The 26,787-nt window shown below is 39.2% G+C and overlaps 1 protein-coding gene across 2 annotated transcripts in view; it reads right to left on the minus strand.

The window, feature by feature from the left end:
• cpne5b (copine Vb) overlaps positions 1 to 26,787 on the minus strand; it is a 177,392-nt gene that overhangs the window by 18,668 nt on the left and 131,937 nt on the right. For both annotated transcript variants that reach the window (XM_084101389.1, XM_084101388.1), the window contains 4 exons: positions 17,899 to 17,945; positions 14,738 to 14,919; positions 14,288 to 14,415; positions 12,745 to 12,847 (listed from right to left, as the gene is read on the minus strand). In XM_084101389.1, coding sequence (XP_083957515.1) covers positions 12,745 to 12,847; positions 14,288 to 14,415; positions 14,738 to 14,919; positions 17,899 to 17,945 — 460 coding nt within the window. The remainder of the gene's footprint in view (positions 1 to 12,744; positions 12,848 to 14,287; positions 14,416 to 14,737; positions 14,920 to 17,898; positions 17,946 to 26,787) is intronic.

Genomic DNA, 26,787 nt, shown 5'->3' on the forward strand with positions numbered 1-26,787 from the left:
CTCTTCTAATGGGTTCAGAGACCAAACCTTAATTTCTCGGTCCGAGACCATAACAACAAATAGACTCTTACTGACAGAGAGTGCAAAGCGTTTCCATCTTCTGCAATCTTAAATGATCAGTGCCGACCTTATGACAGTCCTGTCATGCCTGCATGCCATAAATGAGAGGACGGGCACCATGAATAATTGAAGTTGGTTGCCCCATTTGTGTCATTGTGTTCTGTCATGATTGACAGGGCAGATTTGAAGTAATGAGAAAACAAAACAGTCTGTTAGTTCACCATAGTTTCCTTGACAACAGCTCTTCAACGTCACACGCAGCCCCAAACTCCCACGCCGACATATATGAACACAGATACTCACAAATCACCTGCTCCGTGTTTCTTTACAACAAAAGCTGCACGCTCACACGCTGACAGCATTATTATTTGGTCTGGCGAGAATGCTAATGTAATGTCATCAGTGCCCAGCTGCTGTGGGAAATGATCATTACGCTGGTAAGGAAAAAAAATGGTTTGGATAATTAAATTGGCTTTTGGACATTAAAAGAACAGTTTGGCCAAAAATGACAATTCTCTCATTATATCTACTCACCCTCATGTCGTTCCAAAACCATATGCTATTTTCTTCCCCCTCTGGAACACAAAAGGAGAATTTTTGAAGAATCTTCTTAAGATTTTTAATTTAAGGTGCTGTGTGTAACTTTTTCACTCTTCTAAAGCATAAAAATACAAGTTCACATACTCGTTTCTCTGAAAAACACTTCTACAGCCAGTTATTTTACTTTTAAATGTGCGTTCTGTGTTGGAATGTCTGTTTTTGTTTTGGTCTGTGTGACTCCGCCCACTGCCAGTTCACCCCAATAGTAATTTGACACCCCGGGATGCCAGTTGGCAGGAGAAACAGCGTATTGCAGCCAGCAAACAAACTGGGTCAGAGATCGCAGATTCTACCAAACCTAAAAAGCCTTGACATCCATCTAAAAATCTCTATGAACGAGAGCATATTAAAACGCAGATAAATCTCCTCTGCTTTCATTGTCAATTTCGCTCATTCCTGTTGCGTGTCCTTAAACTGGCAACCCCCGTGTGCGTCGAGTCTGAGGAGGGGGCGGGGGACACAACGATCTCTGATATTTAGAATTTGGACTGCAGTACCTATTTCAACCACTAGCTGTCAATCTTACAGACTGCACCTTTAACTTGATTGAAGTTGAACTTGAAATTGCCCACAATGCTAGGAATTTGTGAATGAGTGGATACAATCCCCAAAACTGCCACGAAACACCCTCTCTTTCAACAATATGTACATAGCTTTATTAATAATCTCATAATAGTTTAACTATCAATATTCTGTTCAAAGTAGACCAATAAGGAAACCCATTAACATGTTTGAATCATTTGGGTGAATGAATAATGACAGAATTTTAATTCTGGCCACACTATTGCTTTAAGCTAAGCATTCAGGTCTTCTGTACTGTAAATGAGGAGAATGCACCGTATGACAGACAGTTTGAGGCTAAACTAATGATGCCCATGCTGTAACGAAGGGTAGAAATAGCAGGATGGAGTCAGAAATGGCACGAAATATTGTCAGGGTGTGACTGAGGACAGGAACTTCTATTAAGACTATCATCAGTCACACAGCGAGCGGGCGGTTCAGTCTGACAAAGAGCTGTCTAATTGATGAATCCCGCCGTCCTTCATGTTACACGTCATATCTGATTGGCGGATGATGGACCTCTGCTAGCACTTGGGCTTCCCGACTGGCTTATCATTCCAAGACTGCCCACGTCCAACATGACAAATGAATGTGCTTCAAATGTTGTTGTTTCTCATTATCATCCTCCGATTAGCCCTTACCCGTGCATATTGTTATTTGTAATTACCGTGTCAAATAAAAAAAGGCTGCATGTCTTCCGCTGACAGATGGGAGGATTCCAGCTTTCAATGCTAATTATCTAAGACAGAAAAATGAATATGCGCGGCTCATTAGTCTGCCAGAGCCCAACACAGAACCACAGCATTTTAGACTTAAAGGAATCATTCACTCAAAATGAACGCTCTTTCGTTTCTGCATGCTGCTATTTTTTTGGTTTGTTTGTTGGTAGAACACAAAATATTAGATAATAGTTCTAGTGTGCTGCAACTAAATGTGAGGTGCTAATTTGCATATTTTGAATAGGAAATTATATTTGAGAACTGCATCGGATGTTATCATATTCACTATACACTCACCTAAAGGATTATTAGGAACACCATACTAATACTGTGTTTGACCCCCTTTCGCCTTCAGAACTGCCTTAATTCTATGTGGCATTGATTCAACAAGGTGCTGAAAGCATTCTTTAGAAATGTTGGCCCATATTGATAGGATAGCATCTTGCAGTTGATGGAGATTTGTGGGATGCACATCCAGGGCACGAAGCTCCCGTTCCACCACATCCCAAAGATGCTCTATTGGGTTGAGATCTGGTGACTGTGGGGGCCATTTTAGTACAGTGAACTCATTGTCATGTTCAAGAAACCAATTTGAAATTATTCGAGCTTTGTGACATGGTGCATTATCCTGCTGGAAGTAGCCATCAGAGGATGGGTACATGGTGGTCATAAAGGGATGGACATGGTCAGAAATAATGCTCAGGTAGGCCGTGGCATTTAAACAATGCCCAATTGGCACTAAGGGGCCTAAAGTGTGCCAAGAAAACATCCCCCACACCATTACACCACCACCACCAGCCTGCACAGTGGTAACAAGGCATGATGGATCCATGTTCTCATTCTGTTTACGCCAAATTCTGACAACAGAAATCGAGACTCATCAGACCAGGCAACATTTTTCCAGTCTTCAACTGTCCAATTTTGGTGAGCTCGTGCAAATTGTAGCCTCTTTTTCCTATTTGTAGTGGAGATGAGTGGTACCCGGTGGGGTCTTCTGCTGTTGTAGCCCATCCGCCTCAAGGTTGTGCGTGTTGTGGCTTCACAAATGCTTTGCTGCATACCTCGGTTGTAACGAGTGGTTATTTCAGTCAAAGTTGCTCTTCTATCAGCTTGAATCAGTCGGCCCATTCTCCTCTGACCTCTAGCATCAACAAGGCATTTTCGCCCACAGGACTGCCGCATACGGGATGTTTTTCCTTCCAAACTGAGCAGATTGTGAAATACTCAGACCGGCCCGTCTGGCACCAACAACCATGCCACGCTCAAAATTGCTTAAATCACCTTTCTTTCCCATTCTAACATTCAGTTTGGAGTTCAGGAGATTGTCTTGACCAGGACCACACCCCTAAATGCATTGAAGCAACTGCCATGTGATTGGTTGATTAGACAATTGCATTAATGAGAAATTGAACAGGTGTTCCTAATAATCCTTTAGGTGAGTGTATTTCAAATCCACATCGATGATTAGATGCTTTCTTAAAGGGTTAGTTCACCCAGAAATGAAAATTCTCATTAATTACACCCTCACGTCGTTCCAAACCCGTAAGTCTTTCGTTCATCTTAAGAACACAAATGAAGATCTTTTTAATGAAATCTGAGAGCTTTCTGTCCCTCCATTGACAGCTACACAACTACCACTTTGCTGCTTCAAAAAGTTCATAAAAATATCGTAAAACTAATTCATATGAATTAAGCGGTTTAGTCCAAATTTTCCTAAGAGACTCGATCGCTTTATATGATGAACAGATTGAATTTAGGCTTTTATTTACATATAAACATTCATCAACACACATCAGTTGTGGTAAAAGGAAGCTCAAGCATGTTCACTTGACGGGCAAGAACCAATGAGGTTCAGTCTCGTGTTTCGCAGCACGTTTGAGCTTCTGTAAGAACCAATGAGGTTCAGTCTTGTGTTACGCAGCACGTTTGAGCTTCAGCAAGAACCAATGAGGTTCAGTCTTGTGTTAAGCAGCACATTTGAGCTTCTGCAAGAACCAATGAGGTTCAGTCTCGTGTTTCGCAGCACGTTTGAGCTTCTGTAAGAACCAATGAGGTTCAGTCTCGTGTTACGCAGCACGTTTGAGCTTCTGCAAGAACCAATGAGGTTCAGTCTTGTGTTACGCAGCACGTTTGAACTTCTGCAAGAACCAATGAGGTTCAGTCTTGTGTTACGCAGCACGTTTGAACTTCTGCAAGAACCAATGAGGTTCAGTCTTGTGTTTCGCAGCACGTTTGAACTTTTGTAAGAACCAATGAGGTTCAGTCTTGTGTTTCGCAGCACGTTTGAACTTTTGTAAGAACCAATGAGGTTCAGTCTCGTGTTTCGCAGCACGTTTGAGCTTCTGTAAGAACCAATGAGGTTCAGTCTCGTGTTTCGCAGCACGTTTGAGCTTCAGCAAGAACCAATGAGGTTCAGTCTTGTGTTAAGCAGCACGTTTGAGCTTCTGCAAGAACCAATGAGGTTCAGTCTCGTGTTTCGCAGCACGTTTGAGCTTCTGTAAGAACCAATGAGGTTCAGTCTCGTGTTTCGCAGCACGTTTGAGCTTCTGTAAGAACCAATGAGGTTCAGTCTCGTGTTACGCAGCACGTTTGAGCTTCTGCAAGAACCAATGAGGTTCAGTCTTGTGTTACGCAGCATGTTTGAGCTTCTGCAAGAACCAATGAGGTTCAGTCTTGTGTTACGCAGCACGTTTGAACTTCTGCAAGAACCAATGAGGTTCAGTCTTGTGTTACGCAGCACGTTTGAGCTTCTGCAAGAACCAATGAGGTTCAGTCTTGTGTTTCGCAGCACGTTTGAACTTTTGTAAGAACCAATGAGGTTCAGTCTCGTGTTTCGCAGCACGTTTGAGCTTCTGTAAGAACCAATGAGGTTCAGTCTCGTGTTTCGCAGCACGTTTGAGCTTCTGTAAGAACCAGTGAGGTTCAGTCTTGTGTTATGCATCACGTTTGAGCTTCTGCAAGAACCAATGAGGTTCAGTCTCGTGTTTCGCAGCACGTTTGAGCTTCTGTAAGAACCAATGAGGTTCAGTCTCGTGTTACGCAGCACGTTTGAGCTTCTGTAAGAACCAATGAGGTTCAGTCTTGTGTTACGCATCACGTTTGAGCTTCTGTAAGAACCAATGAGGTTTGTTCTCACGTGTCAAGAAGGTACGGTTGAGCTTCTATTTATATTCGCTGATCAATGCTCACATGTGAATCAAAGCCTAAATTCAATCTGGATTGAATGGTAACTGGATGTTTGTTAACAGTATATTGCTGCAAAGGTATTTCCAACTTATTTTTACTTCTAAGCGTAGAACAAAAAAGAACTTCGCCAGTATATCTGGCATTAAACCACGTTCAGTCTCTTGTACGTTACGTGTGCAAGTGCGAGCATGAGCAATAAGTTGTTGACTGCATGTTCATCAACTTAAGGGCCAGTGATGTCACTAATAACAAGGGTTTCTGAATTCCACAAATAGCCACATAAATTATACTTTTATGTTGTTTGGTTTTGTTTAAATGGAAAAGAACTGCATGCCTGTTTTTTTTTAATTCTCCTGTTCTGTAACATGGAAAAAAATACCAGCAAATAAATAAAGAATCAAATGTAGCAAATGGTTTTCACATTTTTGGTGAACTATTCCTTTTAGAGACTGCAATAGAGTTCTGCACTCCCGCGGGAGTCCCGTGGGACCCGACGCAAAACAGAGCGGCGCGGGACACATTTTGAAAGGTCATTGCGGGAGCGGGCGGGATGATGAAGGTGCACTAGCGGGTGCGGGCGGGGGGGGATGATACGCTGCACTCCCGCAAATTAAATATGAGTGTAAAGTAAAATATATAAATGATTAAAGTAGCGTACATAATTTGTAGTTGTGAGGGAGATTCTGTTTGGCAGCAATAAAAACGTTTTAAGCAGCCTAAACTTGGATGTTGTCGTTTGGGGTAGGGCGGGGCCTAATCTCACGCACACTTGTTTAGAGACAATTCCTTCCCGCTGCTCCGTGTTCGAATTCAAAAGCTTCAAGTTCAAAATAGACAGCATGGACGAGGAAAAGAGCACCTCTAGTGCCTCAGATATAGGCCTAAGCGCTTCAGATGTAAGCACTTCTCTAAAGAAAGGCACATTTACTACAAAAAAAAAAATCACGAAACCTCAAATCAGACATTTGGCAGTCTTTTTCGGTTGTGCATGATGGAGAGGGGAATCAACTACCTTTTGCCTGCTGCGATAAATGCCAAAAGGTGTTAACATACAACGGACACAAATCGCATTTTTTTCCCCAAGACCTTTCGTGAGACAGAAAGTGAACATACATCCTGATGCCTGCCGTCTTGCGGGCATTTGCGGGCGGGAGCGGGACATAATATCACAGATGCGGGCGGGAGCGGGACTAAAAATGACAAATCTTTGCGGGAGCGGGACTGAACACTGCGGGAGCGGGCGGGAGCGGGACTGAAAATTGTGTCCCGCGCAGGTCTCTAGACTGCAATACACTCTTAAAAATGAAAGTCCATTATTGGCATCCATGGCTCCATAAAGAGATTTTATTTTCTTAGATTTTTAAAATGTTCAATACACTAAAGGAATAATAGTTATTTTGAGAACTGTCCACTTAAAGGTTCTTTGGGGAACCAAAAAAAGTTATTCATTTTAAGAGTGTATGGTACTGTAAATGTATAGCTCCACACATGTTTGAGGAAGCTTAGCTAGACATCTACAGAGGAAGCCATATTGCGAAATCCTAAATAAAGTTGACATGTGACATATAAAAAGTGAAAACAATGTACTTTTGGCTCAAACCCTTCTTTGTTCATTTATTGCTTTATACGCATATGCCACACCACATGTCTACATTCACATTTCTGCTGAAACTGTAATGAGACAGCTTAGCGGCAAGATGCTGTCAGCAGTTGTGGAAAGTAAAGAGATGTTGTCGAAACACTCATAGATCAAAAAGGCCTTCCGTGGGCGAATGTCCATTCCTCTATGACCTGTTTTTCACTTAACAAGGAAGATGAGATGCAAACAGCTGCTTCGAGTAGCAGCTTTTCTTATGAATGATACATGTGTCTGTCCCAGTGAATCAGAGTAGAGGAGAAAAGTAGGTCAGTGTTCCTCTGTGTTTTCTGTGAACACTTCACACGCCGTTATGAAACTCTGAACATAATGCGTGCCGCTCAGGACCACCCAAAACAGGGGATCTATAAAAATGTGTAGAACAGTGGTCCATCTGGACGTGTTAACAAACCTCCTACACTGAATTTCCGAGCAATATTAAGATGAGTTTTAGAGTTGATTTTGCACTTGTGAACATTGTTCACCATCATAGATGAGAGGAAAGCGCAGATTGTGGTAGAACTTTATATAGGCTTCATTTCTTACACATTTCCCCCAACATGCAGTTGGAAAAGAGACTGCATCAAAGAAAACAGAAATGCGAATGACAATTTATTTCAGATTCTGCTAATAGGGATAGTTCACCTCAAAATGTCACCATTTACTCATTCTCATTCCGCTCCAAATGTGCATTACGTCTTTCTTTTGTGGAAATCTAGGTTGAATGTTCAGGGTGCTCTTTTTCATAAGGGGGCTCTAAAAAATGACAAAAAGCACAATAAAAATATCCTAAATCTAGTACATACACCCAGTGGGCTGAAAGCACAAGACAACTCTGGCTAGTGAAAAGACAAGTATTTAATTTGTTATTCACTTAAATCTCATTTGCTGTCAAGACCAAAATTGCCACTTAAGTTAGCGGTCCGAGATGTTATTGGTAAGGCTACACTCTGAATATTTCACGGTGAAGTGCAGCACTGTGGTTTTTTATACAGTTCATGATTCATTGTTTTCAGTGTCTCAGAGCAGCTCTGTTATTCCCAGGAAATGCTCGATTATAATGTGGATTTAGGAATAAAATATGCATCGACCAGCTTCCCGAACATATAAACTGGCTGTTGTCAGCAAAAGCAGAGCTTTAATGGCTCCTCCTGGTGTTCTGACAAAATAAAAGCTTGGTGGTTTAATGTTTGAAAATTAAGAAATTAAGACAGCCATACAGTACATGTTAGTTATTGAATTTTACAGTTGTATTACAATAGTAATAGTAATACCTCTCTCTTGCTCTGCCCTGATATCCTGAAAGTATTTTTTTCCAAGGTTGAGCTATATACTCCTAGCCTGGATGCCAGCCGAACTTAGCCCCGCCCACAACATTTGAGGTCGGGAAGTTCGGTCTGGACTTGATCCGTTATGGAGCAATTATGCTCGAACCAGAGCTGTTCGGACCAATCAAATTGTCAGGGCGGGCTTTATACTATGATGGACAGATGATCAACAGTAACGTAATCATCCACGTCACCAAAGATCGTTTGGGTTGAATTCGTTTACAACAAAGATGGCTGCCGCTGGAGAATTGAGATGTGTAGGTTGCGCCATTGCGTCTGTTATAGAAGATATCGACAGCGCATTCATTTTAAAAGAGGAACAGAGAACCGCGATCAAGGCATTTGTCGATCGGAAAGATGAATGAAGAACATACGTCACTTACTCCGTTGCTCTGATTGGTTGTAGGTCTATCCAATTGAGTGCAGAGGCATTTTCTTTCCTGGTTCGGTTGAAACACACCCCATAATCACAGCCCAATGGAGCAGTATCAGACTCATATTCTGACTAGAATCTGAGTATGACGACGTCAGGCTAATATACTCCCCTGTCTTAGGGTCTAAAGTAGACTTATGCTCCCTTGGGAACAGGTTGCTTAGTAAATACACCATTAATAGTTAATGCAGGGTGAATAGAGTTATGTAGGGCAGTATAGATTCCCTCTACTTCATTTACCTCCCTCTTCAACTGCTGTTGGGTGTTAGAGTAGGTATTTTTACTCCATTTTGGATGGGTACTTCATAGGCCTCTCTTGTAAGACCCATGGTCAATTCTATAGCGCAAAGAAGTGGCTTTATTCAAGTCAGGGTTGAGCTGCTCTGCCCCGGTGTAATTGTTTTTTTTAAGAAGAGCATAAGCTCCTTTGCTGCCGCTTTGAGGTTAGTGTAAGTTGTTCCTTCATGAGTAAGAGTAAGGATGTAAGCTTCCCCTTGGAGGTGGGGCAACATCAATATTGTAGCCTGAAGTGCTAATTACTAGTGCTAATTTTAGCGCCTAGCACGTTTCCTTTGGTAGATGCTCTTTAGGATACCCCTTATGGTTGAGTAAGGTGAACTTAAGTATGGCAGACAATTTATATTCCCTCCCCAACTGGGTCTTAAATAAGGTCTTTGCTCCCCTTTTCGGTTGGGTTCCACGTAAAGTCATTTTACGGATCCTGGTCTTTTATGCATCCTGGAGAAGTACAGATAGGGCGTGATTAGGTCTCTCCTAATTGTTTTAGGGTGTTTAAGTGGATCTGGAGCACCCTGTGTGTTTTCATGGCGAGAATCTTTGGCAACTATATTATGCCGCTCTCATATTTGCCTCCCTTCAGATGAAACTGAAGGTTGCATTCTCCCCCTGAACTAGCTATTTGTATTCCCTCCCCAACTGGTGTTGGGTCTTAAAGTACAGCTTATAATGTGGCGCTCCGCTAGGGATGTCATGGACTGTTGTTGGCCAATAAAATTGGTGTGTTTGTCACACTTGCTTCAGACACTGATAACGCTGATGGCGTTCCTCAGAGCATCAATCCAAGACGCAGTGTCTCGTTACCCTTCTCAGGGAAACATGGTTACAGTCGTAATCTGAGACGTTTTCTTGCATTGCAAGATCATTGGCTGAAAACAATGCTAAAACAGGTTATTTCAGTAAACAGTTTTTTGTTAGTTGCCAACGTATTAGTGTGTATGTAAACATGCTCACTGATGTCAAACCAAGTACAATGTGTAGGAGCCATTAATGGGTTCATGTAATTTTCCTTCACACCACTAGAGGGCGCATACTGTATTTATGTTGTCAAATCGACACAGAAGGGTGCACGAAGAAGGTCAAACAAACTTTTTGACCGTGATGGACTTCAATTGTTTTTGACAAGGTGCATGAAATGGACAACTCTTTTCTTTCTTATTTTTTATTTTTTTTGTTTAATCTTAAATGGATCGGAATATCCAACTTTATTTTCAAAGGTTTACTTTTTATCTGTTCAACAAACATACGTGTTAAAACAAAGGATCTAAAAATAGGACAAACACGCTCCTACAGTGTGGAAAAAAGTGTGCAAGCTGGACAAACTACTTTTTTTGATGTTTTAGATGAAATCTGCTGCTAAATCGATCATTTGCAAATAAATGTTTTGTGATGCTTTTTTGAGTCCCAGTCCTCACTATGAATAAGAATCTTTGTGGTTCCCAGTAGAAAGTTATGTTTGAATGTTGGAATATATGATGACAGCTTTTTTTTTTTTTTTTTATGTGGGTGAACTTTCCCTGTAAAGATTAAAATATATAAATAGCTAACAATTTTCACATTTCAGTATAGTAATTATAAGATTGATGCACACATGGCTAATCACATACCAAGACCACATGACCTTTTCATTTGATTAAGAGATACAGCCCCCTTCCTGATTAGATTAGTCTTTTTCTATGCTGATATCTCCTGTTTCTGATTCAACACCTCCTGAAATCATTAATCAGATCCGCACCGCAGCGTAACATCCGTCATATTTAATTATTTCATTACGTCAATTAAAATGTCTTGTTTCAAATTCAAATACTCAGATTTAGATAAAACAACAAAAAAAGAAAAGTCCTTTGAACACACAAACAAAAATATTCACCATAGGCCATTTTTTTACCTTGCATTCAGGTCTTAAATGTCACACACGAGCAGAAATGTGAGTCGTCTTGGCAGATGCAGGCCGTTGGGGAAAGAGCAGCAGGCAAGATCTTAAAAGGAAGGTGTGGCTGTTCTACAAATCTGACTAACAGTCGCAAATTCCCTTTAAATCCAGTCTGCTGGGAAATCGGGCCTGTTCATTGGTTGGATAAATGACATGACATACACCACTGGAGACGAGATTGACCTTTTCAGCATAAATGATGACCTCAATACAACGTGAGTCATCCACTTTGCATGTGACATACATGCAGCCTTAATAGATTATAACAATATATCATCTATAATAAGATCATAAAAAAACCATATCAACCACCGCCGATGCTTTATCAAAGCACACTGGAGAAGAGGACCTAATACAAAACGTGCTTTGATGCGAAACCTAGCAATGCGCCTTTGTAGGCAGAATTTTTACGCGTAATAGGTGCGCTTCCTCCTAAGATACTTTGTTAAGGACAAATGTTAAGGAAGCATTCCATTTATAAATCCCAGAATGCATTGTGACAAGTTTGATAGAGTGAAACAGTCGGGTTTTGGAAGTAAAAACTCCTACCTACTGTGAACTCAGAGGTTGTTAATTGCTTCTGTTGAACTTATTTTATTTAGTAATCATGATTAACAGCTGAATTCATGGTGAAAAACTACATTACCCATGATGCTGTACAGAAAGTTCCACCAATCAGAGAGTAGCAACAAGCAAATTACGCCAAAAGAGCTCCTTGCTCCTCCCACTCCCTTGAAGCACTGTGAATGATGTAAGAGTCAGTCTCCCTATGCTTTCAAACTTTTAAATACTTAAGTATTTGTGTGTGTGTGTATATATATATATATATATATATATATATGTATATGTATATATGTATATATATATATATATATATATATATATATATATATATATATATATATGTATATGTATATATATATATATATATATGTATATATATATATATATATATATATATATATATATATATATATATATATATATTCTTTGCAACAAACTTAAATTATATTGTTTCTATAGCACAACTTTGAATTAATTATTTCATATTTTTACGTTTTTTTATTTAATTTAATTTAATAGTCATTCACAGTGCTTCATGGGATTGTAGTCTTTTTGCCCAATTTTAAAATACTTTTTTGCTTAAAATAAAACTTTGTAATGATATGATTAATCAATCCCTATGGGAAAACTGAATGGAAAAAATACTTCCAGAACCAACGCAGCTGGAAAAGTGGGCGGCGCACATGTTGTGAAAAGTGTAGCCACAGCATTTAGATCGCCCCCCTGGTGGCTGGCTGCAGTATAGCTCATAAACCCCGCCCCCTCCATGTAATCGAATGAGGCACTAACCAAAAAATAAAATAAAAAATCCAATTACACTACTCAAAGGTAGGTTTTGTCCTTTTAGTTCTTATTTTTCCAATAAGTTTGGTTTTAGTTAGTTATATTTGATGCTATAAAAGCGGGGTATAACGTGATGATTGACAGCTGTGCGGGAGTGTGGGCAGCACTTTGATACTGCGGCTCTAACTCAGGATCACCACAGTGCAGACTCAGGATCCAAATAACATAATCGGCAACGACCGTTTCTGGGATATTGAGACTTAATTTGTCTATAGTGGAGACAAGTCGTCCATCTTTTTTACAGTCTAGGGTGGGCACTAATGGCCTCTATTAAATAAAATAATAAATCTAAGATGTGGGACGAAAGAAATTGATTATTTAATTGAATATTTATCCTATACTTGTGTTTCTTATGCTTTTTGAAGCACTATGCTTAGCGACATGCTAATGCAAAACTCCATTGGAATCAATTGTTAGCTGAGCGCTCCTTCAAGTGAACAGATTTTTTCATGAAGCGTGTGAAGTTGCAGTCACTTCACTTATGAGGTTTCATTTCAGTTAGGATGAAGCCTGAAAAGTAGGGTCTGTACCCTCTCCAACCCATCCTGTTGGGACACTTGTCCTCTTTTAGTGGTCATACTCACATTTACGATGGCCTCTTTGGTCTGTGACATATCTGATATGACCCCGTCTGTGATGATGAGGAGCACGAAATATTGCGAGCCGTCCTGGACAGCAGCTGCGTAACTTCAGAGACAAGAAAAAACAACAATACACACTTTAAGACTGCTCATTTTTCTTTCTGCTACATTCTCCTTTTCCTGGTTTTCGCAAACTCATTTCACCATGTTCTGCTTTGTTTGTTTAAATAAACCTTTGCCTCCGCCAGTTCTGAGCTAGAGCCTGAGGAGGTGTATCATGCTTCAAATTAGAAAGTCTAATTCAAATCTGCGGAAGATGGCATTTTTAATTACCACAGTGGATGCGGTGTAATCAGATGGAAAATGATTTGGTTGTGTGATGCTATGACACGAGGGAGGGGGTGGAGATGTCTTCAGACAATTACTTTGTCTGCTTTTTCTGGAAACACACCCACTATCCTTTCAAATAATGATTAAAAAATAGCTGCAGTCAGTACTGAGTCATTCTGTTATGACACCTATGCTGTGAGCTTTACAATGGGATAACAAGCTTGCTCCATGTCAGCAACTTTCTTTTGTCAGTTTTTGGGCTAACACAAGCAGCGTATGGGCTCAAACCCGAGAGTTTGGCTTTCGTGGACAGACACAACCGTCGTTTAGAGGATATCAGAGAGACATGCAAGCTGAAGCCGAGGAAATCATCTCAAGTGTCTTCAAGGATATGATCCGTAGAGAAAGTGCACAGGCAAACAGTTTTTCTTATTCTGATTCATGATGTGTCTGTTGTTCATATATGCCATGCACTTGAAAATCTAAACCAAGATCAATTTCGCTATTCATGCAGTAAATAACATTTGCATTGCATTCCACTAAATCTGGGCGATCTTTCATTTGTATGCAAAGTGCAAACAGGCTGACATTTTACATGGCAACAAAAACAACCGGAATCGCTTTTGAATTTTGAAATGACACAAGAGCGGTCAAAGCCAAGGTTAGCTAGTGGAGGAGTGCTAAATAAATATCAATTTGTGCTGTGTTTACATGCTTTTACTCAAGACAGTAACCACATATTCAGGACTAGCGGGTCTTATGAGAAGTGGTCTGACATGGCACAGCTGACCTTCAGCTGACCAGAGTTCGAGTCCCAACTCGATATATTATAAATATTAGATAAATAAAACAAACTTGAAAAACTCAAACAAAAATTTGAAATGTTGCCATGGAATTAACTGAAATAAATCAAACTAAAACTAAAAACAAATCAAAATAAATGAAAGCTATTTTTAGAAAGGTATTTCAATAGATTTTAAAACTAGATTTTAGAACAAAAAAAGACAAAATCACATAACAAAATTACTAAAACTTATGCTAAACTGAAAAAAGAAGATTAAAGCTAAAAAAAAAAAAGGTCTGGTCTTTTGAACCTGGCATCAAACCAATAATAACTTACTTTTAGTTACCCAAAAAAAAGGTTCATGAACACACTGACAATATAAGCTGATATTAAAAATGATTGTGTATTTTCAAGGATTTTGGAGAAACTTACCTGGCCACGTGATTTACAACAGGAGCAAAGTTAGTAGGTCCGTATAGCTGGACGGTCTTTAGACTCTGATGGTACGCCTCCAATATCCCCTCAATACCATTACAGTAGGGATTTTCGATATTTCCATTCTGAAAGACAGGAATCAATGGTTCACGTGTGTGCCTTCATTTAAGCCAACAGCAGATCAACAGAAAACAATGCTGAGGAGAGAAAACATGGATTGTGTCAATCAATATGACAGCAGACGTTGCCAATTATAGACGTCTCCCACACAGTCTTGTCTCAGCAACATTGAACCGCTTTGAAAGCACTAGCACAACAGCATCTCGCGCTCTCAAGTTTACAACCGAGAAAGTGAGAAAAACAGAAAGACATTGAGAGTCTTGCATCAAAAAAAAACTTTTTTTAGACAAATCACAGGGAGTTTGGGACAAAAGGAAGCTCACTCACTAGGGGGAACTCATGAGACACCCGTCCGTCGGGGGGCAGCTTGGCTCCAAACCCCAGTGCAGGGAACATCTTGTCACTGTCGTAGTCCTGGATGATTTCTCCCACTGCCTTCAGAGCCAGGGCGTAGGCGTTCATCTGGTAGGGGTTCATGTAATGGAGAGACGTGGACTGGGATGGGTTACCTGGAAATTAAATAGCAAACAAAAAGATATTTAGTACTACAAACAAATTGAGAGCATTTTTCAAGTGTGTAAAAAAAAAATCATAATACTCTTCATATTCAAATGTCAACACATTTGTTACAAAACTTGTCAGCTAAAATAAAAATAAAAACAAAATACATAAATTCAGGATGGCTGATAAGGCAATGGAAATGATGATAGTAAATAAGCTTATATATTTCATTAAATAATTAAAGCTATTGTTAAACAGTTTAATCATGACAACTAGTTTAGGTATGTTAATGATTATGACAATGTTAATTGTATTTGGACTAGATTTGCAGAGCAAGAATAGACTTGCTACTGCCAATATACACACAGACATGTTGCTGTGAGCATTTAAGGCGTGCTGCTGCTGTATAATAGCAATAGGTATATATAAATCCCATTGCAGATCTAGACAGGTGGAGCTGAGGGAGGTGGAGGTTTTCATACCTCCTTACAGCGAACACTGAACAATACTATGTAAATGTTAAAGGGATAGTTCACCCAAAAATGAAAATTACCCCATGATTTACTCATCCTCATGCATTCAGGTGTATGACCTTTTTCTTTCAGACGAATACAGTCGGAGTTATATTAAAAAATGTCCTGGCTCTTCCAAGATTTATAATGGCAGTGAATGGAGGATGAGATTTTGAAGCCCAAAAAAGTGCATCCATCCATGATAAAAGTAAATCCACACGACTCCAGGGGGTTAGTAAAGGCCTCATGAAGTGAAGCGATGCGTTTGTGTAAGAAAAATATCCATATTTATAACTTTATCAACTAAAATAACTAGCTTCCGGCAGATGACCGTATGCATCGATTTATGGCGAAAGAGTTAAACTTGACCTGACGCACAATGTAATGACGAACGTGGAAGCGCAGAGGATCGAGCAAAACAAAACACCAGTCATGAATTAGAAGTCAAAAACGACAATTTTTAAAGAGAAATGTCGGAGGAGCTTGAGTTTGTCGCCCAGCTCTGTTTGTTTGAACCGCCAGAGGAGTCAAAGCTTACGTTACTCCTACATCATACGTCATACATCGCATCAAGTGTTACTGTTGTGGCGTAAGTCGACTTGTGTAGGCCGTCTGCCGGAAGCTAGTTATTTTAGTTGATAAATACAGATATTTTTCTTATACAAACGCATCGCTTCGCTTCATAAGGCCTTTATTAACCCACCAGAACTGTACGGATTTACTTTTATCATGGATGGATGCACTTTGATGGCCATTCACTGCCATTATAAAGCTTGGAAGAGCCAGGACATTTTTTTTATATAACTCTGATTGTATTCATCTGAAAGAAGAATGTCATATACACCTAGAAAGGCTTGAGGGTGAGTAAATCATGGGCTAATTTACATTTTTGGGTGAACTAACCCTTTAAGCAAGCAAAAATGTTGAGGCTAAGCTTTTGCATTGTAGTAAGTGATGTGATTGCTAGCAGATTACATGTAAAGGGCCTATCAGCCTGCTCCATCCAGAGGTTCATTTAATTACCAGAATAATTAAAAATGTATAATTGTATCCAATATTGTTGTTTTCTGTGTATTTTTATGCTTATTTGAGTATCGCACAGTAAGCTTAGCAACATACTAACGTCAAACTCTAGTGTTATCAATTCTGAATCATGTCTCATTTGCAGAGTACTATTTGCATGCCCAAATGCCACTTAAATAGATGCTGCTTAGATAAAGCACTCCAAATCTTTCACTTATGAGGGTTCTTGATGGTAAAGATGCTGTCTTGTCCTGTTCACTGGCGTAGCTAAGTTTTCTGCGCCCCCTGCACAATCTATGGCATCTGCCCTTTCAGTAGGAATTGCTTCCTCGTTTCCCCACACTAAATGATGTCGCACCACATTCAGGGTAGACTGATTATAATGGTGAAGACATGGGGCCAGATTTACTATTTACTATTACTACGCAATTCCAAAAAAGCACAGATGGGAGTGGAAAGTTCTGCACGTGATCGACTGACGACATGCAAATTAAAGAACATAGACGCAGCGAATCATTTCCATAATGACCAACGCAATCTACCAAGAGCAGCGCAAATTGGTGTCTAGTTTAAGGTTTTTTGGGTGTTAAATAATGGCACAAATACCAGTAAATTGACTAGCGCAAATCACACTGCATGATTAATTTAAATATTCTCCTCCCAAAAATATTGCGTCTGAAAGGGAAACTCCTACAAATGCATATGCAATAAGCTCAGCCGCAAAAATAACCCTGTCCACGCATTTTCAGCGTTGATTTTTCACTGCGTGTCTTTAGTAAATCCAAAAGAGTGTTTGCGCTGGCTCAAGCTGTTAGTCAATCTGGCTGACTCATGGTGTTAGAAGGCAAGACCTATGTAGGCATCAATGCAGCTCATTAGGTTTTGTAACAGAGCAACTGTGTCCACCGTAGCAAGTCATGAAGTATATTTAAGAAACACAATTGAGTGCTGCAATTCTGTTGTCAAGCTATTGATGTTGTTCAGGGCTTGGAACAGTTGGGATCCGAACAGTTGTTGAGCGACGGCTGCACTGTAACTAAACTAACTTTACAATTCAGCTCTCTTGCACTTCAAGCAGCCACCGTCTCGCTACACTGTTCTAAACAAATCTAGTTAATTTGCTAAATAATTCAAAGATGTTTGGAAGCACTTGTGAATGAACAGTAATTATTTGCATATACACTCCCAGCAAGTGCGGTCTCGAAAACAACAGGGAAACGCATTCACCGCCGGCTCGTGTAGCTGGGCCATTTTAGACAGTTTTATTCAACCGTTCACCTCTCAGCACGACTCGAACCCTTCCACGACTCTCCGTTCTGCCCCGCAGCACAGGGGGCCGCAAACTGACCACTAATGGGAGCGTATTGAGCGACACAAGCAGGCCAACGATTGGGTTTGGATCGCCCAACCTTTTAAGAGGTCACATACCGTTCTCTCCACTTAATTGCTTACCATTAGAGGCGGTGAAATCAATGGCCACTGTGAAATTGATCTGGGTCCTGGGAAAAGAAACAGAAACAGAAATGAGAAAACAACAAGAGTAAGCAAAAATGCTCTCTGCAGTGATTTAGTATCTTCTGTAGAGACAGGTACACATGTCTGTGTGTGGTGTGTGAATGAGGCTGATGTGTGTAGTCAACCCCAGCTGCATGCTCTAATTGGGATAAACGGGAAGAGCCATTACTTTGAGCCCACATTACAAGTTTTACTGTGCTCAACAGCAGGGTAATGCAGTCTCCACATATCCACCTGGATCCCTTCACACAGTGTTTCCTTCAGCCCTGGCTTCCCACCGGACACAAACACACCATGTGCGGCATGTAAGCTAAATGAGTCCCATAGGAACCTTTAAGGATGACATGCTTCCTGACAGAAGATGCGGCGAATAGAGAGTTAACTTTGAGCTACGGTAATTAGCCGAGGCTAACATGTTGGACTTTAAAGGTTTATCGTTTAATAAATGCATGTCCAGTTGACCAGACATAATCTATTTGTAATGTATAGTTTTGGTTTCATGTTCATGTTTCCTGGTTTGACATGTGCTCTCCTTTGTCATGTGATTCCCTTGTCCTCATGTGATCATGTCATGTGCTTCCCAAGTCTCATGTGTTATGTTGTCATTAGGCTTGTTCGACATGAACCGGCGCTGCACAGGCCGATCGTTTATGACATCAAAGTACCGCGAGAGCGATAAGAGAGCAGACGGCTCCATATGCTTTTGAATCGCTCTCGCGGTACATTGATGTCATAAACGATCGGCCTGTGCAGCGCCGGTTCAAGTTGAACAAGCCTAGTGGTTTATTGTCTTGATTTTTCACAGGTGTCTTTAGTCATCATCAGTCCTTGTGTATTTAAGCCCTCATGTTTGCCATGTTACATGTTGTACATCTAGTATTGTCCCTGTAACCATTGTTGGTGTCAAGTCAAGTCAAATCGTGTCAAGTCAAATCGTGTCAAGTCGTGTCAAGTCAAGTCGTGTCAAGTCAAGTCAAGTCGTGTCAAGTCAAGTCAAGTCAAGTCAAGTCAAGTCAAGTCAAGTCAAGTCAAGTCAAGTCAAGTCAAGTCAAGTCAAGTCGTGTCGTGTCGTGTCGTGTCAAGTTGTGTTGTGTCGTGTCAAGTCGTGTCGTGTCAAGTCGTGTCGTGTCAAGTCAAATCGTGTCAAGTCAAGTCAAGTCAAATCGTGTCAAGTCGTGTCAAGTCAAGTCGTGTCAAGTCAAGTCAAGTCGTGTCGTGTCAAGTCGTGTCGTGTCAAGTCGTGTCGTGTCAAGTCGTGTCGTGTCAAGTCAAGTCAAATCGTGTCAAGTCAAGTCAAGTCAAGTCAAGTCAAGTCAAGTCAAGTCAAGTCAAATCGTGTCAAGTCAAATCGTGTCAAGTCAAATCGTGTCAAGTCAAATCGTGTCAAGTCAAGTCAAGTCAAATCGTGTCAAGTCAAATCGTGTCAAATCGTGTCAAGTCGTGTCAAGTCAAGTCAAGTCAAGTCAAATCGTGTCAAGTCGTGTCAAGTCAAGTCGTGTCAAGTCAAGTCGTGTCAAGTCGCGTCGTGTCGTGTCAAGTCAAATCGTGTCAAGTCGTGTCGTGTCGTGTCGTGTCGCGTCGTGTCAAGTCAAGTCGTGTCAAGTCAAGTCGTGTCAAGTCAAGTCAAGTCAAGTCAAGTCAAGTCAAGTCGTTTATTTTGTATATGTTCACGTTGGAAGTTAATAAATACTGCACTTGGGTTCTATCAAGCTCGCCTTCAGTGGAATTCTTACACTATAATTGTAAAATTTGTTTTATAAAATCCCCTGCTGTATATTAACATACTGCAACATTAGCATATCATAGATATGTTTAAGGCCAAGTAATTAAAATGACAGAGCACTTAAAAAGGAAATAAAAATAATAATTGTATAATAATAATAGCTTGCCAACAGCAAGATATCAGACAGCATTCAACCGCTCTCCCGAAAAAGTCAGTGGCCCATTAGGGATTCAGTCGGTCGGAAGAAAAATAAATTGATAAAACATAATGGAAAGCAGAGAAAATTACATTAACCTTTAGAATCCCAGGCTAATACATGACTCATGCCCCTGTGTAGTCTGGAGAGTAATTATCCTCTTTATTAATTCATTAAAAGCAGTTTACTCTCGGGTGCCAGCGTATGCGTCAAAAAACAGTTTGGGAATCAAGGTGACCGAAGCCGTGATTAGAAAATAAGATCTTCTAAACTAAAGCAATTCCTGAGGATCACGTTATCGAATTTATCTTTGATTAAAACTGTTTAATTATACATTTATGAAGAAAATGAAACAAAATGAATTTTCATTTTGATTTCCTCTTGTTCTTTCTTGAATGTGCCATTCCAAATCAGAGCAAATCCTGAGCTAGTTTGAGCAGTGCTGTTGTTCTGCCAGCCGTTTCAGCCTGTGGCACTGGGGCATTTCCACGGCACAGAAACCTAATAGGCTGTAAAAAGGATCCCCTACATTAGGGGTTAGTGTAATGCAGTGCAGCAGAGTCTCTTGGGATGGGGTAAACAGAAGGACAAGACGAATCGATTTTCGGAGACGTGCATGTCACTATGTGTCTCCCTCTCATTTGTCAGGTGCAGTGCTGTGGGAGGCAGGGAAGCCCTGCATAAAAACACACACATGAAAACACCTTCATCTAATGGAAGAGGCTGGACCGCACAGCACAGATAATGCTGTCCATACATAGTATTATCCATTAAGGCCCGATATATCCCCAGTTAAAAAAAAACTATACCAAAATCTATTTAAAATACATTTATTTCATACTAAGTATACTTCAAATCCATTGACATTTCACTTAAAACTTAATGATATAAAATTATAATTAAACTTTATTTGGAGTATTTCTTTATTGCACATATCTTAATATCATGCCTAAAATGTGTTTTAATATCACTATTAATAAGGATTGTATGATCTTTGTATAATATCAGTATTTAAATGCAAGATATTTAAAGTGTACCTAAAGTATACTTGCAATAGTTCCACTTTAGCTCAATCATAAATACTTAAGTATATTTTTAGTTGGACTTCAGCACTATTTTCGCACAATTAAAGTGCATTAAGTACAAAATTAGCTTTCAATTTAGCAGATTTTAAGCATACCAGTTTAGTATACCGAAAGTACAATTGCACGGTATTTTATTAAGCACGTAAATATGTAAATGTATTTGTAGTATACTTATCACAAAATAAATGTATACCTTTGAGTGTATTTACTTTTCCACTTGGGACATCAAGCTAAATCAAAGAACGAACTAGTGTGATGTCTTTTTGAACAAAATCAGGCAAAAACGTTCGTTTGGTGTTCGTTTCGAGAGTTTGAAATGCCTTGCCAAACCAAACTTTATGGAAAAATAAATGTAATTTCTACCTGAAGTTAGTTCAGGCAAGGATTTAAAAACTAAGTAAATTCTATTAGTACTCAGTTTAAGCTTGTAGAATTTAAAGTGTAAATATTAACGTTATAAAATTAAGTTAAACTTACTCAACTTTCTGATACTGGTGTTCCCATCATGCACTAAATAATTAATACGGTTGCATTTTTTACAGTTTCCCAGCTGGATTTACACTGTTTTTTCGTTGCCTTTGTTAGGTTTAGTAACTTGTTTTTGTGACTCAAAATGACACAATCATACTAAAAAATGATCTAACGAATGTTACTGTTATTTTGTATTGTGGTCTCGATGTTCGGGTGGGTACCACATTGCTTCTATTATGCAGATATGATATATCTACTGTATTATTTACTTAGATGTTCTAAGTAAATCACACACTTTAAAAGCGTGGTTTAATTCAGTGTTATATTGTTTAAGAAAAAATTACTTGAAACAGAGTTTTGCAAAGTAAACTTCAACTAAGTATAAATTACTCAACAAACTTTAACTGGCAAGGTTAAAGTTACTTATTTTCTTTGTTAATTGTACTTTAAGCAGATTTTACTGTATTCAATATGTAAAAGAAAAATGTTACTTTTTCAGTGTGTGCAAACATATCCACATTGCTATGATCAGATGCTTTCTTCACTACTGTTTTCTCACCACTGTCATTATTGTTGTGTTTATTTTTTAACTGAAACAAAAGCATACAGCACATATTTACACATTCATCTAGACGTCACTCTCAGCATCAGAAAGAACAGACTTTCACCCCGGCAGCACAATCTCATCCGCCTTAACAGAAATGTCAAAGCTGGTCCTATACGTGGGATGGACAAGCTGGCTGGAGACTCGGAGCACATTATAACAGGTTATCTGCCACTCAGCCATAAGTACTTCCATGCAGGTAAAGGTCAGCACTTAATCAGAACACACACTCACTGCAATGAAGGCGGAGCTCAGTATAGCGCATACGTTCTTCATTGGCAAGGGCCAAAAAAAAAAAAAAAACTGTATTCGTAGGTTACTGTGTTTTTAAAATATTTATGTTTTTAAGCTTGGCTGCACTCAAAGAACATTTTTAATCAGTGTGTCCTGTTTTCCAGTAAAAATCATACTGTAAATAAAAATAAACAAGATACATATATATATGAGAATCAGAAAAAAAAACCTTACCTCACTGGCACACTGTTTTCTCTTGATTTAAGCTTACATTTCTACTGAATTATAGTACATATTCATTAAATTAATAGAAAATTACAGTAAAGATGTTCTTAATGTTACAAACATTTTCTATTTCAAATAAATGCTGTTCTTTTGACCTTTCTATTTATCCAAGAATCATTAGGGAAAAAAAATGTGATTACGGTTCTCACAAATAATGAGCAGCGTGACTGTTTTCAACATTGATAATAATCAGAAATGTTTCTTGAGCATCAAATCATCATATTAGAATGATTTCTGAAGGATCTGGAGTAATGATGCTGGAAATTCAGCTTTGCCATCATAGGAATAAATTACATTTTAAAATATATTCGCATAGAAAATAGTCATGCTTCCCTTTGTGTTCAATTTGTTTATCAAATAATGCAGCCTTGTTCTTGGACTTCTTTTAAAAACATTTAAAAATCTTATACCGCCCCTAAACTTTTGAATTTGTGCGTGTGTATATTACGATACTTCTTGCATGTTTCATGACTCTTTCAAAGTGAAATGTCCAGTGAGTGGCGCTAAAAGTGTGTTCAGTTTTATCCGAAACAAATAAACGTGGACATGGCAACGTTTTATTTCAGCGTTTGTTGTAATGCTGAAATGTTGTAAAATTTTGCTTTATCAAAATTCAATTTTAAGATTGTTCCAACGTTTTCTAATACAAAATAATGGCAAAATACAGATTTTTTGCAGTGTGCAGAACATTTTCATGATTATAATAGATTTTCCTCAGCAGACCGAGTGCTGTCTGGTCATTTCATCGAGTGATGGCGAGGTCCTAGACTTCGATTGGCTCTCTCCTCAGCAGCTCGGGTCTGATGTGCTTCAGTTCTCCCCGTCTTCCACCCATCGTCTCTATTGCTGTTCTCGACTCAGTCACTCAGGGAGTAATATTTGTCAATAATGCAGAGGGCTCTTCTTCTAAGTGGCAATTTCCTGTTTTCATTTAGGTGAGGGCTTAATCAATTTAAGGTCTGTCAGTGCACTAAACAATCCCACATGCTGCGTGCGCTCTGAAACACAATGCTGCAGCTCCATGAATACACATGCGCACACAACTGCGCCCACGCACGCTGTTGTTTTCTCCAGATTTCAGTGCATTGTCTTCATGTGAGCGTGAACCTGCAGGCGGTCTCTCGTTGTTGACACAACCCAGCGGCAGAAAACCCTCTAACTCTATCAGGGCAGTCAGTCGAAACTGACAGGGATTCACCTAAATGTCACTTTACATTAGCCTCAAAACGTCTGCCCCACTCTCTTCGTCAGCTCACGGTCATTTTTCACTACTGACTGCAGTGGCTTCTATACAGTAAAACCCCAGGAGAAGATCTACTGGTCCCTTAATTCAATCAACATGAAACAAAACATTTCTTGAATCCAGATGACAGAAGAAGATGGCCACACCTACACATTACTTCAGTCGGATACTATCTTAATGTGTGCACTTCCCTCTAAAAAAATGGTCAATTTTCACAGTTCTTTGGGGTGAATAAAAGGAAAATCAATGCATAGACCGTTTGGCATATGGTGTGAAAGGAGAACATTATAAAGTACAATGTGCACTAGTGTCAGTCAAAGTTGCAGCTGAAATGAACACTAGTACATTACAACAAACACTGAAATAAAACGTTGCCAGGTCCACGTTTATTTGTTTCGGATAAAACTGAACACACTTTTAGCGCCACTCACTGGACATTTCACTTTGAAAGAGTCATGAAACATGCAAGAACCATCGTAATATCATATTACAGAAATGATGACACAGACATAATGGGTTGAAATGTCTTCATGAAAATTTCAGGGGTATTTAGTTGTTCAGATTAGAAACTATGAGAGAACTAAGTTTGTTCTAGGACCAACAAAATATTGATAAAGGAACATATCCTACTTGACGAAATCATACCGTGCAGGGTGTGTTTCCCGAACAACGACGTCACTCACTGATTAACTACCACAGTACGATACATTGTTGAAGAAATCAACAGGCTAGTTACGACTGTTTCCCCAAAACCGTATTGTCACACACATGGTGGAGTAATAACTTCTTTTAATGAATCTGTTTGAGATCGAATTAATGCTAGATTTATGGTATAAATTTCGGACATGACATCTGAGGATTTTGCTTTATTTCCAGATTCAATCATAGGCTCGTTCTTACGCACTAGAGCACGTTCACACATGCGCACTCTTCAAAAACGGTGCTTTAAAATCTCTTGACAAACTAAAAGACGTAAATGACATTTGTATGTATTCTAAATAAAAGATACAGATTGCACTGAATGTCAGCTTGCTTATTTTGCTCAAGATAAGGATTTAGTGAGTCCACATGTCATGCAAACAAGAAACTGCTTCTAACCACAGGTCGAGAGCTGTCGTTCCAAACACACAACTTTGCGATGCTGTTTGCGATTGGTCGTTGGAATGATGTTTTTGGGAAACACAGACTCAATGAACTTTGGGAAACGTACCCCAGATTAGCTATTACATGTTTGCTGTATGTAACAAGCAGCAGTTATGCTAACATTGGTCTTTTGCTGAAACTCTATGTACTCAAGGTTGAAAGTTGAGAAAGTGTGAGATTTCTGGCTGTGTGAACGATAACATATCTAACATATCTGAGCCAGTGCTCAGAATAACCCACCACAATCTCAGATATATTAACCACACAATCTTCAAGGTCGAGAGGCATATCTCAGATATAAATCTGATTTTGATGGAACGTGTGGTGTTCAGTCAAACAGCCTTGGAGGGCTTCAAGCAGAGTGATGCTAAGAGATGACCCTGTCCTTTTTTTGTGAAACATTTGAAGAGAACAGCCAATCTCTGCACACTCCAGTGTAGTGATCACTGTCCTCAGATCAAGCCCTTCAATTCAAATGATCTTTTCTAAGATGCACAAAAACGTTTTAACCTTGCTTAAGCCTGTTCAGCCTCTGTGATCTTAGGATCTTGTCTTCTAAATTTAAAGCATTAAATTATCATGAATAACTGGTAGTTGACACATTAGGTCTGTGATCTCTTTTTTTAAACAACATCAAGAACTTAGAATAAATTTACATAGTAAGAATGTAGCATCATATTTTTTATTATTGTGTGCTTAGTAAAAAATAATTAAATAATATAAAATATTTGTATTTTAGATTTAAATCAAATTGTGTATTTATTATGGTTATCAAATATACATTTCTAAAACAAAAAGTGTAGCCTAATTAAAAAGTTATCAGGGTTCCCACACCTTGGTTAACTTCAAATTCAAGGACCTTTCAAGGACTTTCCAGGTCCAATAGCATCAAATTCAAGGACCTTTCAAGGACTTTCCAGGTCCAATAGCATCAAATTCAAGGACTCAATGTGTGGGGACACATTTCGAGTGAGAGCAAGGTTACATTACCCTGGAAATCCAGAGTTCTCGTGAGAGCACAAGTTGAATTTGCTCAGCGAGTTACTCTGGCGTCGAGTAATGATGCTCATTAAATATGCCCTTGAATCCCAGCTGCACCAATCACATCGGGTTATCTGATATAGGCGGGCCAGAGGCGAGTTAAAGATGACGACAGCGCTGTGACGTCGAAGTCATTAGTAAACATTGCAAGATGGCTATGGATGAACACCAGTTGTTTGAAACGGCTTTGGCCGCTACAATGAACGAGTTAGACTTGGCTTTTTATCTAAAAGAGGAACAGAAGACGGCGCTCGAATCGTTCCTTTGCAAGAAGGGCGTTTTTGCTGTTTTGCCGACCGGATACGGTAAGAGTCTAATCTACCAGTGAGCTCCGCTGGTAGCTAAGCGATGTTGTGATTGGTCGTAGTGTTATCCAATTGCGTGCAGTGAGATTTTCAAATGCATGCTTGGTGCCGCCCCTCGAGCTGGCCTATTTTCATTAGTCGATGCCAGACCGTTAATCTTTTAGATGTAGGTCTGGATTTCCAGGCTAAGGTTACATCGTGTTACCTTGTATATATAGTTTTAATTCAAACTAAAACTAATTAAATTGTTTTTGCTTGTTTGAAATAAAGCTGAAAAAATCTAATAAAAATATTAGATGAAACATTTAAAGTAGAACAAACTAAAACTGAAATAAAGATACATTAAAGTAAAATAAAATTGTTTAAAAATAAATAAATAACCATGAATATTTTTAATGAGAATATAAAAATATAAAAACTGAAAATATAAAAATAAAAGGCAATACAAAATATTAATAAATCCTATAATAGAATATAAATAATATTAAAATAATTA

This window comes from Abramis brama, assembly GCF_963993115.1.
Source record: "Abramis brama genome assembly, chromosome: 23".
In the NCBI taxonomy this organism is placed as follows: domain Eukaryota; kingdom Metazoa; phylum Chordata; class Actinopteri; order Cypriniformes; family Leuciscidae; genus Abramis; species Abramis brama.